The 12,053-nt window shown below is 45.4% G+C and overlaps 1 protein-coding gene across 1 annotated transcript; it reads left to right on the forward strand.

Annotated features, from left to right (window-relative positions):
* The first annotated feature begins 6 nt into the window (after positions 1–6).
* AHSA1 (activator of HSP90 ATPase activity 1) lies at positions 7–6,292 on the forward strand. Its single transcript, XM_066188576.1, has 9 exons — positions 7–225; positions 577–767; positions 937–1,019; positions 1,687–1,804; positions 3,435–3,523; positions 3,861–3,995; positions 4,769–4,870; positions 5,414–5,465; positions 5,884–6,292. The coding sequence occupies exons 1-9, from the start codon at positions 146–148 to the stop codon at positions 6,054–6,056; spliced, it is 1,023 nt and encodes a 340-aa protein (XP_066044673.1). The 5' UTR covers positions 7–145; the 3' UTR covers positions 6,057–6,292.
* The last annotated feature ends 5,761 nt before the right edge of the window (positions 6,293–12,053 follow it).

Here is a 12,053-nt window from a genome sequence, read left to right on the forward strand (position 1 = left end):
CGATTAGCCGGGCGGAACCAATAAGCCGGGGTCGCGCCGCGGGGGCGTGCCGGAAGGGCCCGCGGCGGGCGGAAGGCGGGAGGCGGCGCGGCGGTTCTAGCAGCTTCCACGGGCGCTCGGAGCGGAGGCGGCGATCCCGGTCCCGATGGCCAAGTGGGGGGAGGGAGACCCGCGCTGGATCGTGGAGCAGCGGGCGGACGCCACCAACGTCAACAACTGGCACTGGTGAGCGGGGCGGCTGCTGCCAGAGCCGCCCGGGAGGCCCCGGGGCGGAGGGGGCTGCCCGGCCGGAGTCACGGGCAGCGGGGCCGCCTCCCGTCCCCTCCTCGCGGGCTGGTGCTGAGGCCCGGGTGCCTGGGCTGATCCTCCGGGGCGGCCTCCGGCTCCGTGCGTGTGTAAGGGATGCCCGAGCCGAGGTGTGCCGGGGGAATGCGCGGAGGTGGCCTGGGGAAGACATCTCTGTGTGTTTGTGTTGGAGCGGGGCAGGGAGACAAGATCGGGGAACGCTGGATAGTCCCACTGTGCACGGTCAGCGTGGCCTGTCCCAGATTCTCACTCCCCTCGGTTTTTCTGCAGGACGGAGAGGGATGCTTCCAACTGGTCCACGGAGCGGCTGAAAGCTCTCCTCCTGCCTGTCAGGGTGGAGGGTGAGGAAGGGGCGTGTGAGGTGACAGAAGTGAGCAAACTGGATGGAGAGGCCTCCATTAACAACCGCAAAGGGAAACTTATCTTCTTCTATGAGTGGGCTATCAAGCTGTCGTGGACTGGTGAGTGATGTGCACCCCTCTTGTTTCAAGGTCAGATTGATGTGTAATATCAAGGGCAGTGATACTTATCTTGTAAGGGAAATAACAATAAAGGGAAGTGTATTTTGATGCAAGTTTGCTTTGACAACAACCAGAGTAAGAAAGGATGATCTGAACAATATAATTGCAGGCACCTCAAAGACAGGAGTGAAGTACAAAGGTTATGTGGAGATTCCTAATCTCTCAGATGAAAATGACATCGATGAAGTTGAGGTAAGTACAGCTGGATGTATGGAGTATTCTAACAGAAATAGTCACAGCATTAATATTTCCTTTCCTGTTATCTTTCTTAGAACATTTGTGTAGAATTTTTTACTGCTAGAGACTGCTTGTGTTAATAGAATCAAAGAATGGTTTGGGTTGGAGGAGATCTTTAAATGCCAACTATTACCAACCTCTCAGCCATGAGCAGGGACATCTGTCACTAGACCAGGTTACTCAGAGCTCCATCCAGCCTGGCCCTGAGCACGTCCAGGGATGAAGCATCCACAGATTTCTCTGGCCAACTTGTTCTAGTGCCTCACCACCCTTAGAGCAAGGAATTAAAGAATTTATTTCTAATTTTTAATCTGAATCTACTATCTTTCAACTTAAAACCATTATCTTTTATTCTGTCACTACACTCCCTGATAGAAAGTCACTCCCCCATCATGTTGTATAGTTATCAAATTAATTTCTGTCTTGTAGGTGCAAAGGGCTCTGTGACACTAGAAGGTATTTAGGCACACATGTACAGTACTGTAGGCTGAGGGAGATGAAAGATGAATAAAACTGCAGGGCTGTTTATTAAAGTTTAGCCAAAGTCTGTTATGTTGAATTGAGTAATAAAAGAACGGTGCACATTTGTCCTTGTTAATCAATGCTTATCTTTGTTGTTTAGATCCTTGTCAGCCTTGCTAAAGATGAGCCTGACACTAACTTGAAGACTCTGATGAAGCAAGAGGGTGCAAAGAAAATTAGAGATGCAATGAAAACTTACATCAGCACTCTCAAAACGGGTCTGTAACTGAGAGGGAGAACTGTTATGGGAATCCATATGGGCTAATTGTAAAGGAGGAATGGGGGTAAAGAGAGGAGTTGCTCACTCCGTCTCAACAGAACGGTGTCAGAGCAATTACAGTAACTTTGGGAAGAAGCATTTCTGGCTTTAGACAGTATAGCACAGCCCAGAAAGATTTGTTGTGGTGATAGCACAGTAATAAACAGTATTTTTGAATTTATGTTTTAAAACTGAGAATGCCCTTCATATCCTGAAGATAGAAGTAAAATGCAAGCCAGTAAAATGTGTTGGTTACTCCAGTGACATGTTCAGTGCCTGTGGCACAATCTGGCCTTCAGTCTGCATACTCCCTTGGAAGGTGATATCTTCTCCAAGTTTGTGGTTTGGGGTTTTTTTGTTTTGTTATTTTGGGTTTTTTTCCCCTCTTGCCACACTGGTAAAGACATCTGGTGTTACTTGGATTTTAGGATAACTGATGTCTGGAAATTGCTTTGCAGGTTTTGTTGGTGTCTTTTAATGAGCTGTCTCAGCATCTGGGTCATTTTTTTTTAAGTTAAATCTGAGTCCAGGAGTTGGAATTAAATCAATGTGCTTTGGTTTAGTTTGGCTTTCCTTTCAAATACAGGCTGGGAATGCTACAGTTGCTTTCTATATCCATTTACCTATATTACAGTACATGTTCTAGATATGCTGGGTACAAACCACCGCTGATTGCTGTTTTTCTAGGATCAAATTTCTGTACTCTTGGGTTTTTTTCAGGCACTATAGTAGTCAGGCTGGGAAATGCAGTCACCCATGAAAGATCAGAATGCTAATCACAAAAAACTGTATGATCTTTTGGGCTGCAGTAAATGAGAAAAAGTGGGAACCAAGTATTACAGGATACAGGTTTATGCACATATGATAAAATACTGCTTTCTAATGTAATTTTGCTACTCTGAACAGATGAAGAGGAAGAAAAAGGAGGAAAATGTTGTATAATTGGTAGAAGCAGAAGTGACTGAGCTGGAGAAAAGGCAAATGTAATTCTGAACGAGGCTGAAGGTTCTGATGGAGTTCCAGAAGTGTTGGTGCTGCTGGACAGGGTGCTGGCCAGACTTGCCTGGCTTTCCACGTGTAGTCCCGGTGTCTGGTGTCCATAAAGATACATCCAAGGGAGTTAGGAGTTATTATTGTTTACTGCAGTGATAGAGGAAAGGAAGAGCCAGTGTGAAAAGAAATGAAAAAGCTTGGTTTGGTGTGTCTAGGCCAGCAAGGCAAACGTTTTTGAGGTGTGATTACAATTTATATTAGAGAACGAGAGAGGGGAAAAAAGCTACCTAAGCTGAAGGCTAACCGGCATTAATGTGAGAGCAGCGTGTGGAAGATGCTATGTCTAGGCTGCAAAGAGGAGGTAAGTTCCTAATTGTTAGTGTAGGCAGGTTCTGGCAGGGCCTTTGCTGGAGAAGAGTGAGGGAAAGAGTTAATTGCTTGTGAAAAGAAGTTTTCTAAAACCTGTTTCAAGTCATGGATGCTAGCAAGAGCAAGGGGGAAACCAGGAAACCCTTTTTGATTGTGTATTTCAAAGTACAGTCAGGAGGTTTACTTGATCTTTTATTGGTTTCATGGGCACATTCCTGTCTTTCCAGAATTCACCCAGGGCATGATTTTGCCCACAATGAATGGTGAACATATGGAAACAGCACCTCAGGTGGCTCCTAAAGCAGAAGACCGCAAGGTAAACAAAACTGAAATCATGCTTTGGGATCAGTGAAGAAAGGTACACTGTATTAGATTCTGGGACTTACAGGAGCAGCCTATGTTGTGTATAGGATGTATACATTCAGGAATTGGAAATATGTGGAATAGGCATGAGTTTCCTTTGGCTGCACATGATGTTTCTTCCAAGCAAGTGATAAATCTTCTTTACATTAAAGTATGGTTGTATCTAATTGCATCTTTACCAAGGGCCTTTGTTTTTCCCCTTGGATATGTGAACCATTTGTTGATTTTTAGTTTGGGGGTTTTTTTGGTGAAAAAAAGAGTGTATGTGTTTGTTTTCCTTGTTTTGTTAGATGGCTGCCAAGAGCAGTACTGCCACATCACAGTCCAAATCCATAGGAGTCAAGATCCCTACCTGTAAGATCAGTTTGAAGGACACCTTCTTAACATCTCCTGACGAGCTCTATCGGGTATTCATTACTCAGGAGGTAATGCCTGGCTTGTTCTGAGAGCTGTTCTTTGCGTATAGGAGGCTCTTCCTAAGAAGAAGTTTTTTGAGAAGTTCTGTAGGACGCTCACAGTCCATGAGAATGGAATAAGAAAGCTGTTCTGCAGAGTAGCTGCTGAAAGCTTGTGCGTGCATCTTTTCACACAGCTGACACGAGGGGATTAATGCCAACCAGAAGCAAGTTCCAGACAGCTGTCAGCACCTGTGTGTAGGTGTATCCCTTACTGCATGTGGCCAGATCACTTAGTATTTACAGTTGTGTCCTCCTGTTTGGTTTTTGCTTTTTCCTTTTCAGGTTTGGTGGTGTCAAAAGCATGCTTTGGGAATAGCTTCCACTTTCCTGCACACTATTGTGTAGTTTAGGATGAGAGAGCAGCATTGTATCATTATTTAAACGTGGTCTTAGTCTTTTGTTCTTCCTATTTTGATAAGAAAAATGAAAAAGCGAAGAATATATTTTCTTAGAACTAGGTTTCAATAAGAAATCAACAAAATAAATCACTGTGTGACTCAGAACACTGCATAGCACTAGAGAGCTGAAGGTTCTTTTCCTTGGGCAGGTGAAATGTTGCTGTAGTGACTAAAAACTTGCTTTTCTGGCCAGGGCAGGGGTTTTGTCTTTTGCTGAAGCTCTTACACTATTGGACTTACCTCCTCTTACAGAACTTTTGTAGCTGGGTGGGAGGCATTGGGCAAAAAATTTGCAGGAAGATAATGTCATGTAATGCAGGTCTACTCCTAAATTCTTTTCAGATGGTCCAAGCTTTCACCCATGCACAAGCCACCTTGGAGGCCGATAAAGGAGGCAAGTTTCAGTTGCTGGATGGCAGTGTCACAGGAGAGTTTGTTGACCTAGTAAGTACTAACTACTTCAGGTGTGTCTTGCTCAGAGGAAGCACTGTTATCAGGCTGTAATTTTATTGGTTCTGTTACAGTGCTTCTGTTAGCTAACTGTGGGGTTCTACCTGGTGCCCAATAGTTATCTATAATTTCTGTGGCTGTTGAAGCATTCCTAGTAGTATGGATTAATGCATGGCACCTCAGTCTGGGGAGAAAATGTGGCTTCCAGTCACAGATCTCCCCTGTCTTTGTGTGATTTTACTTACCAGGGGTTGGAGGAGTGTTAAAGATAGTAACTTACCCTTTTTCTCTTTGGCTCAATTGTCACTAAAGTCTTCTGGACAGGGACTCTGTCTCAGTGTTTGGGGCTGTACTATTGCATATCTTTCTAGAAGGGGATTGAAAAGAAAAGGACACTTAAAATCTCTTTCCCTCTATGTGTGTGTTTCCCAAGGGATCTCTAAGGCTTCATTAATGTCAACACAATTCTGAATGTTTCCTGTTAGACTGCGGGATTTACAAAAAATTATTACTCAGTCTTTTGTCTCCCTTTCCAAGGTTCCTGAGAAGCAACTTGTTATGAAATGGAGATTCAAATCTTGGCCAGCTGGTAAGTAGTCCAGAAATGGACTTGCTTGTCTTTGAAGGATGCCAACCCTGTTTGCCACACTTTATTGTGGCTCATGGTCGGGGAGCACACGATGGGAGCTGCTTCAGTGTTATCCCAGCTTCCTATCCCACATTATCGGGTCTGCATCTTCAGCCTCTCTGTAGAGCAGTGACCAGCTGGGAAGGATGAAGTAGCTGCTTGTGCAGCTGTAGCTGCAACTGCTTCAATCCGCAGGAAGAGGGAGCCCTCTCCGAGCTGTGTTTCTAGGGAAGGCCTACAGCTGCCATAAGTAGACCCTCTGGGAAGGACCTCGAAGAGTCTTTTAAGTGGTGGTCTCTGAAAGGAGGGGCAGAGCAGCCTCTGGGGGCTGTATGTGCTGTACTACACACTGCTGACAGATTTGCTTTGGTTCCTCTAGGGCACTTTGCAACCATTACCTTGAACTTCAATGACAAAGGTGGCGAGACAGAGGTGTGCTTGGAAGGCAAAGGCATTCCTGCCAGTGAGGAGGAAAGAACAAAGCAAGGCTGGCAGCGTTACTACTTCGAGGGCATTAAACAGACATTTGGCTATGGTGCCCGCTTGTTTTAATACCAGTTGCTGGGAGGCTCTGCCTGAAGACTCTGCCACATGGACTGATAAATTTCTCGCCTGTTCCTTTCTAATCTTGGCCCTGCCGCCGAGTAAAGTGGGATGACAGGTGATGAGGAAGGCCATGGAGCAGCACCACTTTCAGTCCCTCACTGCTTTGTGCATGTCTTGTGCTGCAGGGGATTCTCTTACATGTACATACTTCTATTGCTAAATAAACCTAACTTAAAAAAACACTTTGGAATTTGCGTCCTCAAATTGGCTTAAGTTCAAAGGGTTGGGCGATGGGATGAGGGAGGGTTCTGTCTGGAAAAACACTGATCAATGAGGATTGCTGATGCCAATGTGATTTACTCCTCACTTCTGGGGGAGTACAGAGCATGAGCTTGATGCAGTTTTTAGTCTGAGCAGCTGCTCATTTTCCCTCTGCTTTTGATCTGCCGCTAGTAAATGTTTCAAACTTTTCCCATTTTTGAAGGGATCTGTGATCCTGTTCAAGCTGTTCCTCTCCTTTGCAAATCGCCCTCAACACGGTCGTTTCTTACACTTCCACTAGTCTGCTCTACAAGAATGACAGTCATGCAAACCAGTGCTAGGGAAACTCCCACCTACAGAATGGTTCTAGAAGGCTGTGGAGCCCAGGGCCAGCCACCACCGAGAGCTTCAGGCCAAAGCAAACTTTTTTTTCAGAAATAAATCCCACCTCCATTTAGAGTCCACAGAGTGCAGTACTTTTTGCTCATCTACTTCAGCTATTGCTTTAACTGGTGAGGAAGAAAAAAACCCGCTTGTTCTCACCTGCTAATACATTAGCTCCTAGAGCTGTCTTCAAAAGCAATGAAGTTGTTTATAGGAGGGGTGAAAATTTCAGTGATCAGAAGTGTCAACCTGCTTAACCCCAAGGGTGACAAGAAGTGCTTGGTTTTCTTTTTGAGGCATGAGCTTCTCTTGTATACTTTTTCTCCCGTTTCCTGCAGAGCTCCTCTAGTAAGCTAGAACAGAGTAATGTTACTGGGTGAAATTTACTAGGTTTGGGATTTTTCTTGGGGCTTTTTTTTCCATTTTTTAAAGTATGAATCATATGTGGTAACTGTGCTTTCAATAGAGGAGACAGGAAAAAAACTTCAGTGCCTGTTTAAAAAAAACCCTGAATGTAGTTGTTGGAGTCTCCTTTTAAACTATGAAGAGCATTCTGCCTGTTCTCACTACTCCAAAGTGCTGAAGTATGAAAAAATCATGATAAAGTGTGTACAGACAGACATCAAGAATGCAGCATGGAACGAAATTCGTAGTGTGTACTCATCCCTGGGCTGATCTGTGAGAGCAAAAGTTGTACTAAGAGGCACCTGGAGGTAATGGTAGAGCTTCCCTGTGCCATGCAGGGTTGTCTTCCCTAAAGCACTGTCTGGCTGGGAAAATGGATGCAGGTATTTTGCTGGGATTTTTGTGCACAGATGAACTACTGTATGCACCCAGTAGGCTGCGGGGGGGTGGGTAACAGAATGGAGCCACACTGACCTCACTGCACAGCCTGTTTGGGAAATCCTAGGCAGAAACATGGGAAACCTTAAACAGCAGGGCTAGCGAGTTCACAGCCAAAAATTTGGTAAAAGGAGAGCAAAATTATTTAAACCTGAAAAAAAATAGGTTGTCCTAAGTCAACTTGAGACAAACCTGTCAGCTGAGTTGCAATGTCTTTGCTGTGCTTTGGCAGCTCTGCTGCAGTAGCAGCACTCGCCTGCTGCAAGCTCTGCTGGCACAGCTGGGCCAGGGCAGCAGAAGGCAGGCCCTGCTAATCACCTGCTGCTGGAAGGTTAGGAAGCGGGACAGGAAGGCAACTGAAGTGGAATTTTAATTGCCTTCCTTTCATCACAAGCAGGGTTTACTTCAGGCATCCTGCTGCTACTCTAATAGGGCACGCTTCGGCCTCAGCCAGCAACCCACATGCATGGGGCTCATGGACTCAGAGCTTTGCTTGGAGGCCATTTGAGGGCTCTTCCAGCAAAACTGACTACCCTGAGTTATGCTGGTGCTTCCCCAGCTGGCTCCCTGCCCCGCAGGCTGGAAGTCACCATCCCCACAGCAGAATAGGCTGTGTAATGTAGCCATGCCTTGGCTGCCGTTCACACGTGAGTCTCTTGGACTAACCCAGCAGTGAAGGAAAGCTTGTGCTAAAAGGCCAGGCTGTGCACTGAGGCAGAGCATGCCAGGTTGTGCCAGCTCTAACGAGGCACAGCAGTGGTAATTACGGCCTTACACCACTTCAGATGTTTACTTGGTGAAGGAGATCTGAGCCTTAAGTCGTGCTAGAGAAGGTCGCTGCACTACATCTGCCTACTGCCCGCAGACACACACTCCTTCAGCAACAGCTGACCTCCAGGGCAGCTACACGATGCTAATGAGAAACCCCAGACCTCTGCTTTATTTGGAAGTGTCAGGAGACAGTCACAGTTTAGTAGTCCTTCAGCTATTTGGGGAAGGGAGGGATGTGTAAGACTGGGGAGAAAAGCAAGGTTCAGTATACTCCTGCCCAAAGAATCTCTAAGAATCTGACATAGGATAGGAAGGAAAGTCTTGTAAATTAAAGAAAACAAAGGTTAAAAAACCAGAAAACAGAAGTTAATTTTCACAGTGATGAAAGTTAGGGGTCAATCCTCACTGACTATGCCGTTATGAGGCACGTGGAGATAAGTAAGGAGCAGCCATCAAACAATAAACCGAAAGTGGTCTTTGAACTTTTTTAAGACTATAGGCAATGCTCTAGATAATAGTTTTATTAGCAAATAAGGAAAGGCCTAATAAAGCTAAAAAAAAAGAAAAAGAAAAAGAAAAAGAAAAAGAAAAAAAGAAAAAGAAAAAGAAAAAGAAAATTACATTACCACTCCTGCTGTAAATGACAAGTTTGGATCAAAAATGATCTTGAACAAGTGGAAAAGTGAGGTCAGCAGGACTACAGCTGAAAAGGTGCAGTGTGTTGGGGTTTGGTTTCTTTCTAATCTTCTGTTCCAGAGGTGTGCCACCAGCACAGAAGACTAATGCGGCCACACAGTGGGGTGTGTCCCTTCACAGCCAGAACAGGGGTGTCTGAAAGGTTTGTTTCTTCTCTAGAACTACAGTTTTAACTCAGGGTCCACAGACCACAACCACACCTTCCTCTTTCCTAGGTAAATACCAGGCATTGCAGTTCCGGCCTGCTGCACAGGCTTCACCTAAACTCTCTTGGCATTATCATTCTGTTTTCTCCTTCCAGAGGAGAGAGATCCCTCTGGGCCCAGCTGGGTTTTTTGTGTGCTTTCTAAGAAGCAGATTCTTGGAGCTGGAGTCCCGAAAAACATCAGACAGGTAACGGGATCTCTGTTGCTGTAAACATGTTCCTACAAAATCCCATGTTCATCCCTGAGTGATGGGCTTTACTTACCCCACCTGTGCCCCAGCAAAATCTGGGCACAGCCCCTTCTGTGTGCAAACACCACTGCATGCTGCATGCCAGGGGACTGGTCCAGCTCAGTTCCAGTCCAGGCTGGCAGACTCAGACAACTCAACAGCAACTGGTCAAGAAGTTTTGTGTTCAAAGCAGCAGGCAAAAGTGCAGCTTAAGACTACCACAGACTCACCCTATGATTTCAGGTGACATCTCCAGGTCTTCAGCACCTACAGAATTAGGGCAGGAATTCCTCCTGCTTCCATCCTCTGGCTGTGGGATTTCTATATCCCAGGAGTTGCACAGCAGGGTTCATCAACCAATACAGCAAGGACCTTGTTGCAGAGGATAAAAGCACATTAGGCATGTTATATCCATAGCAGTAACTGCTGAGTCCCCTTCCAGGGAAAGTGATTTTCTCTGAGCAGAGTGGAGCTCAGCCTGCTCCCCCTCACTTGGGCTCCATGCAACAATATTTTTGATGTTGCAGAAGGCCAGTAAGGAGCCCCTAGCATCCTTCACTGAGAGGAGCCACCTGCCCCTCATTGGCCAGCAATGGTGCAGGCAGCTGTGAAGCAGAGTACCATGCCTTTGACAGATAAGCAGCCAGCACAAAGCAGAAGGAGCAAGAGAGAAGGAGGGGAACCAGCTGGAAACAGCAAGAGCTTGGAAGTGTTTATGATTTACGCACTAAATTAACAGCAACAAAAAGTTGTGATCCCTGGAAAGCTTTGCAAATTTCCCTGCTATAATTAGCTGTTGGCTCTGGAGTTGGTTTGCCAAACCAGTTTTTCAGCTGGGGTGCTGCTGGGATTTTTCCCCTCCTGCTTCCATGCCAAATACTCCTGCTTAAAGTGGTGTGCTGGACCATCAGCCAGTACCCAGCTCTGGCCAGGCTGACCATGGAATCAAACCCAAGGTCTGGTCTGGGGCACAGGCAATGCATTTGCTTCTCAGCACCTGACCCTGAGGGCCTTTTTGTAGGAGGCCTCCTTCCCTGTAAGCAGAACTTCACATATCCTATGGGCTCCAGATAGCCTTTCTTACCTGTGACTTTTGCCGCCAGACAGCTTCAAATGCTGATGTTAAGGGAAGGAAGAAAAGCCATCAGGGCCCCAACTCAGGCTGGGAACCCAAGACATACATTGTTAAACATAGTATCATCCCTCTCAACCAAAATAAATAGCAACACATGCTTCAGGCACAACTGAATGACATCAGCATGACATATACATTTATAAAGTGCTTTATTGCAGCATCAAATTAATGAACTCTTCTCTGTGAAATTTTGAGGAAATAAAAGACATTTTATATATATATTATATATATATATAAACCCAGTAAACTTAAGGAGTGAAAGCTTAGAAATTCATCACTTAAATAGCAGTGGGCTGGACAGAATCTTTGATGGGATATAAACACTTGCCTAATGTCTACTTTTCTCACGGTGTTCTGCAAAGCCTCACGGTGTGTAAGGTGCTTGTATGAGGAACAACGGCGCTTGTTTCTCATGCTCCAGTTTGTGCCTGTATTGTTCAAACCCCAGAGGAAGCAAGGCAGAACAGCTACTTGGCTCTCAACTAGATTTTGGGGGGGGCATCAGGGAATGGGAGAGTATCAATGCAAGAATTTTTTTTACTTGCCCTTGGCTAGGAACTCCAGTTATTACAGAAATTACAAGGTTTTTTCTGGGGTTAGACTGGTTGGTACAGCCAGCGTAAAGAAGAGGAGGGTAAAAATCATGGGTAACACTCCTACAGTAAGAGCACTTCCTTAGAGAGCAGCCAGTCTAACAAACAAACTTCCTGAGCTTTTGCAAGTCTTCCTCAAGAAAGACTGTTTGTAGAAGTCCTGCTTCCATGCGTGGGTCCAATACTGAACACTAGGCACATTCAACAGGAGGTTGCTTTAAAGAAGTCTCCACTGATGGTAAAAAAACTCCACTGAGAGTTTGATGATGTCAATGATAGCATATGATATGGGAGAGGAAATACACTCTGCTGAATGACTGCAGTTACCAAGCTCATCCTTCCATGACTTCAGATGCTCGATTTGTTTGCTTCCATGTTTCTTGCTGAGGCTCCCTGGCTCCCAGAACCAAGCCACCAGATCACTGTCACCCCCTCTTGACGACCTCTATATGACCTACCTCTTTGCCAGAAACTAGCGAGTGAATGACCATCTGGGCTAGAGAATGTGTAGTGATCATGAAAATGTTCCAAGGTCTAGGTCTCCATCCATGCTTGTTTAGCTCTCTTCTTCCTCACTGTTTACAGAACACTGGTCGTCTCAGACTGCATGTCTGTTGGGAAATGGATGATGTCTACCTGTATTTTGATAGAACCCATATCCAGAGTCTAGGGATACGAGGATGTAATAACAGTTGAGTGAGAATAATTCAGTTCTAATTTCATTAATACTTTTGTTTTACCAGACTTCATAGCTTCAGTCATAGGTATGAATGACCAAGGATGCAATATTCTATCAGTAACCAAGGCAAATGGATCATCATACATTCAACAGATACAAAGACATCCCCAGAAAGACTGATGGTCAACCAAGGACCTCTGCAACCA

This window comes from Chamaea fasciata, unplaced genomic scaffold (genome assembly GCF_029207755.1).
Source record: "Chamaea fasciata isolate MVZ Bird 193981 ecotype frontalis unplaced genomic scaffold, bChaFas1.0.hap1 SCAF_7, whole genome shotgun sequence".
Taxonomy (NCBI): Eukaryota; Metazoa; Chordata; class Aves; order Passeriformes; family Sylviidae; genus Chamaea; species Chamaea fasciata.

Excerpts from the sequence above, each read along its gene's own strand:
- AHSA1 (XM_066188576.1), top strand. The coding sequence starts at position 146 with ATGGCCAAGTGGGGGGAGGGAGACCCGCGCTGGATCGTGGAGCAGCGG. Across the intron at positions 3,524-3,860 it reads CTAAAGCAGAAGACCGCAAG|ATGGCTGCCAAGAGCAGTAC; the intron begins GTAAACAAAACT and ends TTGTTTTGTTAG. Across the intron at positions 5,466-5,883 it reads ATTCAAATCTTGGCCAGCTG|GGCACTTTGCAACCATTACC; the intron begins GTAAGTAGTCCA and ends TGGTTCCTCTAG.